The sequence below is a fragment of the Camelus bactrianus genome, chromosome 3 (genome assembly GCF_048773025.1).
Source record: "Camelus bactrianus isolate YW-2024 breed Bactrian camel chromosome 3, ASM4877302v1, whole genome shotgun sequence".
NCBI lineage: Eukaryota > Metazoa > Chordata > Mammalia > Artiodactyla > Camelidae > Camelus > Camelus bactrianus.
The window spans coordinates 111,462,139-111,468,217 of record NC_133541.1 but is presented as its reverse complement, the minus strand read 5'-3'; the positions used below and the strand labels follow the sequence as shown (position 1 = coordinate 111,468,217).

Genomic DNA, 6,079 nt, shown 5'->3' with positions numbered 1-6,079 from the left:
GAAAATTCCTGCTCACCTGACACAAGGTGGAATCATCCGGCAAACTCTGGATGTTCAACTACCAAGGCTGTGGGACAGCTGTCAGTTGAATGAAGAAATAAGGCTCACTTTTAGTTTTGTAATGACACACCTGGACCATTCTAGCATTCAGAATGTTACCACTGCCAACGCCTGGCCTCACAGGCTGAGAAAAAGCCACCAATGGCCCAGGGGCCAGTCACAGTGGGGGTGCTCATTGTGAAGGATCCCAGGGCTCCGTGGCCGACCTGGATTCCATTAAGGCTGGAGCGTCTGTCACTCGTTCACACCCTGCAGGGAAATGAGTTTGAGGAGGTATCACAACAACTTCTATCTTCCTGGCTGTTTCCAGACAATGCCAGGGCACGGAGTCCTGGAATTCTGTCTGCTGGACTGGTGTCTATTATGTGGCACTGCCCACAGCTCCCACGTCTCGCTGGAGAGAAGGCGGCATGGATTCAAGGCTGGCAAAGCTCTCAAGACCACAGAGGAACTCGCCTGGAACCACCAGCAGCCTTAGAAGCTGGGAAGGATCCCCTGCCTCAAATGGACTCCCCAACAGCCAGTGCCAGAGCTTCGTAAAGGTTTCACCAGCCCAACCCGAGCGTGTTCCTCTGGATCTGGTGTCGGAACCCTAACCAGGTTCCATCCCTCACTCCCAAAAGCCATACCCAAGATGGGAGACCAGCCAGTCCGTTGCCTTTTCAAGTTTTTATTTTTATACATTTTTTTGTATTAAAAAGAAAAGCATAATTACCACAAATTACAAAGGACTAAAGCAGGACTAGAATAATGAATGAATCACTTCAGCCTGGAAAGCAGATACTCAATAATATTAATGTTATAATACAAGCTCATTCAAGTATTTTACAGTTTTTTTTTTTTTGTCCTTTTAAAATGTGATATCCTAGCACATGGTAAAGATAACGTATTATGAGCATAAGGTGGAACCTTCTCCGCAAAGCCAGATGACAGGTTTTCCTCTCCAGTCAGAAACGGGCTGTACCTTCTGATCTTCTCTGCCTCTGCCAGCAACATGGCTGAAGGCGGGGTGGGGGTGGGGGGTTGGGGCAAGTCCAGGGAGCCTTCTACACAGGAGATACTCTGGGGTCCCACTCAGGACGGCACCAGATGATTCCGACCGCTCAGACGGCACCAGATGATTCCGACCGCTCCACCCAAGGCTTTTGGCAAAAACCCACCCCACCCTCCCTAGCTAGTTGACTTCCTTGCCCTGCCTCTGCACTTCCAGGGCGTCCAGGGCTTCTTGAGCAGCTTTCTTTTATAAAATCAATCTTCAGGAAAGGGAAAAAAGAGCTACAATAGAACAAAACAAAAACGTAACAACTTTGACGAGGGGGCTCCGCACCTCGATCTGAGCCGGGGGGGGGGGGGGGTCCAGGCTGGGCAGCCCCTCCCCACTGGTAGTGCATCTGCTCCCAGGTTCAGGAGCACGTGACAGTAACCTGCCCCTTAGCAGGGCTGGGGTATGCAGACCTTCTGATGTCTGATGCCCAAAGGTTCTGCTTGCATGGACCAATCTTGGAAGGACAGACAATGAACAGAATGATTTGGGCAGGCTCTTGCTTTGTGTCAGATCTTGGATCCCCGTGGAAGATGGCAGGTGTGAAGTGGCATGCCCTGATGGCCCTGGCCACTCCTGGCATGCTTGTCACAGATACATCGGTCCTAAGTTCAAGTGTCTTCAGAAAGTGAAGATGTAAACTACTCTTTGCAACATTTAACTCCTAACATGTTACCAAAAAAAAAAAAAAAAAAAAAAGAAAAGAAAAAGAAAAAAAGCAAAAAAGCCCTCTCCCCCCACACCCTCAGCCCATGATGAGTTGAAGTTCTCACCTCCCCTACAAAGGGGCTTCCTCTTCGGGGGTGTCTGTGGGATCAGGGAGAGGATGGCAGCCCCTTTGGCCTGGGAGTAAATGCTAGGTAAGAACAGCCTTTCCCTGCACCCCCAAGGACTCCTTGTGCTCCCAAACCCAGCAGAGGACAAACACTGAGGTTTCTGTGGTGCTGGATACAGTACAGGGCTGAGCGACCCAAAGGAAAGGAAGGGGGAATAAAGGAAAGAAGAGGGGACGCAGGAGTACAGTGTCTGGCACGTGGTGGGGCAGGCACCAGACTGGGCAGGGAAAAGCCTCAGACCCCACTGTCAGAGCAGAGACCAGACACTCATTCTTGGCTTTTGAGACAACTGGCTCATAGGAACTGAGGTGGGCTTGCCCATACTGAACAGTGGAAGGGCAGAAAAGGGGGCACAGGCCAAAGCAATGAGGTGCCCCAGAGGGCAAGCCCTTGCCAGCCTGGGATACTGTCTCTTACTCCCAACTTTTGGGCCCAAAAGAGGAAGCAGTTGAAAAGAGGGCCAAAAAGTGTCAGTGCGTGACCAACACCACCATGGGTGACCGTGTTGTCTGTCACGCCCACACCTGGCACCCAGCCCAGTCCGTGAGGTTCAGTCCTCAGTCACCCTCCCTAGCTTCAGATTCCAGGAGACTCCAGTCATTCCATTGTCATTCACAGCCCAACCCAAGCAGTCAGCGGCCGGAGAAGAGAAGTCAGGTATACTCTATGTCCACATATACCTTTCTGCAACCAGCAGGATTCCCCCCACCCCCAAAGCCGCCTTGCCTCCCGTTCCCCGGTAGGATCAACTGGAGGGTGGGCAGAGACAGCTTGCAGAGGACGGATGCAAGATGGGGACACCCTCCCGACCTGGGGAAGAATGGCATCTTTCTCCACCTTTGTGAGACAAAGCCTCCTTGAGGTCTCAGAGAAAAATTGTTTCCAAGCCTCAGCTGCCCAGTGTCCACCTTTCCCCTCTGAGGTGGGGGAGACGGTCAAGCTGAGGACAAGTGTGTCCCAGATCCAGGCCAATACTGTCCTTCAACAGTTTGAAGCAAACCTGGCCTTGGGGTTCCAAGGGTAGGATGAAGGGTGTCACGGCAGGATGGGGCCTGGCGTGAGGCAACAGCAAGCAGAGCGAGGACACGACAGTGGCAGCAGTGTACAGACACAGGACGTCAGCTTCAAATGATGCAACAGGAGGGACATTTCGAGCACGGCTCTGATCTGAGCCGCCCCCAACTCTCTTGCCTACAGGCAGGAGGCACTGTACATGCAACTCGGTCCAGAGAAAGATTCTAGCCAATCCAGCCCAGGCACATCCAGAGAAGGTGGGAGCTCTTCCAGGTGACTCCACCGAGGAAAACAGGCATTTGATTATTTCAGATTCCCGCTCCACAATAAGGCAACTTTTAAAAAAATATTTTTTCCAAGAACAAAACAAAAAAAAGAAATTCCAAGGGTAGGGGAAAGACATCACTTTCTGTGGATTAGGTGGGGGTTTTCTGATGGTTTTTTTTTGGTCTTTTATGGTCGATTTTGTCTTTTTTTTTCTTCCATTTTCCAAGGATGGAAAGGTCAGAGAAAAATAAAATAAATCATCTTTCAATAGTCTTTTCTGGTATGAGCAGCGTCTCTCTGGGCTGGGGAGTAAAGGGTATGGGGAGAGGGAAGTGGAGAGAGGCTGAAGCCCTCCCCACCCCCACTTTTAGATCCTTTGGTTTCCTTCTCCCAAAAGATGGCAGAAGGCTGTGGTGGGGACAGCAGGGAGAGAACACGGTGATGGCAGGCCCCAGATGACCCAGGGGCTGGTGCTCGTGGGGCCCAGGGACGCTGCCAGAGCCTTGCGTGGGGCAGTGCTGGGCAATGGGGCCCACAGGGCCTTCTTGTGGGCTGCATAGTTGGCTTGAGGGGGAGCAGGAGGAGGCTGTGGTGGGGACCAGGGTTGCGGCCTACCAGCCGTGGGCAGGGCTAGAGTGATTTTGGTAATACAGACGAACTATCAATAATTTAAAACTTGATATATATATATATGTATATGTATATATATATATATATATATATATATAAAAAAAAAAAAACCTTCCTCCTTAGCCTCCCCCCCTTCAGAAGAAGCTAGGACATGAAGAAGAGTCATGGGGACAGAAGGGGGAGGAGGTGTGTGGAGGCTCCTGCCCAGGGGTACCTCTCAAAGCCAAATGGTATACACACTGCTACTCAGCACAAAGGCCCATCCTAATGACTTGAGGCCTGTCCCTTCTCTGTCCCCTCTCCTGGGACTGGGCACCCCCATGGACTCTCACCTACCCCCCAAAACCCCAGGGCTAAGGAGCTTTTCACTTTCCCAAAGTCTGTATGTCCAAGTGCTGGCTTGTCCATTTAGCATCTTCCCGGATGGGCTGGCCAGTAGGTGGTGTGGGGGGTTGACTGATCACGGTGGCGGGCCTGCTGGAAGACTGGGAGGGGCACCGCTTCCGGCCCTCACCACTGCCACCTCCTGCTGCCACTGCGTGTCGCTTGTGGTTGCCCTCCTCACCCATGGGGGGCTGTAACAGAGGAGGGAGTCATGGGTGATTAGGGAGCACTACCCACACCCCCTTCCTTGACAGGACTGTCTAGAAACCCCCTACTTCCTAGCTCCTAGTGTAGATAATGACTAGGTTTATAACCCTACAAACCAGTTACCAGTTTTATTAAGCACACCTCCAGGTCAAGATGCCAAGCCTCATGCTGATTTATCTACATTCTCTCATAGGGTCTACACCACCCTTTGATGTAGACAAGATCATCTGATTTTACAGAGGAGGAAAAGTGAAACATACAAAAATAATCTGCCTGGGGCCCCTGAGCTTGTGAGTGGTGAAGACAAAATTTAAGCCAGGTCCATCTACCTCTGAAGCCCAGGACTTAATCCCTATGAGCTTCTGTTCCCCTTCTAAGAAGGGGCATCGCTGCTCAGGAGATGATACATGGAATGTGACAGGCAACATGCTGGGACGCCCCAGCTCAGAAGGCCCAGATGCTCTTGGGAACTGCCTCATCCCACTCAAGGGATCCCCTAAAAAGGACACTATCTTAAGAGTAGCCTAGGATTCAGTCTAGCTTCACCAATGCCAAAGGTCTGAGGATGCTTCCTCCCCTTTCTGGGCGCCACTGCTGAGCCCTTCTTGTTCTACCCCCAGTAAGTCTTCCTATGACAAGGCTTCTCTATATATGTGCCCTGCTGCAGGCCCCCAAAGGAGAAAATCCTTCAGGATGGTAGACAACAGCCTCATCTTTCTATCAGGAGGCCTGAGCAGCACTGCCACTATCCCACTGGGTGGCCACAGGCTTCAGTTCATCCACTGCTATAGTGATGGTAACAATAAACCCTGCCTGCTTCACATTTTAAAGGTTAAATGAGATCAATGTAAAGTGCCTAGCACAGTGCCTGACACATAATAAACTCAATGTCAATTTTTTAAATACATGTGAGGACTATCATTTACTTCTATTTGCCCTTTGGCTAAAAGGTTTCATGGAACTAAGATGGCTGGCATCTCCCTACTACATTATAAACTCTTTGATGGAAAAGTCCCCAAAGCACCTAGCACAAAAAACCAGTAGCAATAACCCTGATCCACCACTGGATGTCACTGTTGAGTTGCTGCTCCAAGAAGAGGTAGGTAGAGGGAAGAATTGGACATAAATACTTCTGGGGTTGAAACTGAACTCCCCCAGAAAGAGTAAAGACGTTTACCTTGGGTACTCATCTTGATCCTCTAACTAGGGCACAGCAGCAAGGAGGATGTGAGGTAGGAGGGAAAGAGCATTATGATGGTTTAGCCACATCCACCATGGGAAAGGGAGGGAGGAGCTACCATACATCTTCCAATCAGCCTTCACTGCCCACTTACCACCCTCTATTTCACACAGAAACTGAGGCCCAAATGGGGGCGGGAAGTATCCCTGGGCTAGTGGCACCAAGACCCAGGTATCCTGATCTCTGGTCTAGTTTTTTTTCCAGGACAACCAGGGTGGGAAAGATGAGAGACTTCCACTCACATCCACTCGGAAGTCTTCGAGACGTCGGAATTTGCCGAGGTATTCTTGAAGTTTGGGGTCAATGTCCAAATTTTTGGCTTTGGAATATTTCAAGAAGGCCCAGAATTTCTCCAGCCCATAGAGTTGGCCTGCAGGGAAAGAGGAGAGACAGGTAGAG

At 50.6% G+C, this 6,079-nt stretch overlaps 1 protein-coding gene across 4 annotated transcripts in view; it reads right to left on the bottom strand.

The window, feature by feature from the left end:
• Positions 1-3,286: 3,286 nt before the first annotated feature.
• LARP1 (La ribonucleoprotein 1, translational regulator) overlaps positions 3,287-6,079 on the bottom strand; it is a 90,984-nt gene continuing 88,191 nt past the window's right edge. For all 4 annotated transcript variants that reach the window (XM_074360977.1, XM_074360978.1, XM_074360975.1 and 1 more), the window contains 2 exons: positions 5,923-6,050; positions 3,287-4,424 (listed from right to left, as the gene is read on the bottom strand). In XM_074360977.1, the coding sequence (XP_074217078.1) occupies positions 4,215-4,424; positions 5,923-6,050 (338 nt within the window). In that variant the 3' untranslated portion in view covers positions 3,287-4,214. The remainder of the gene's footprint in view (positions 4,425-5,922; positions 6,051-6,079) is intronic.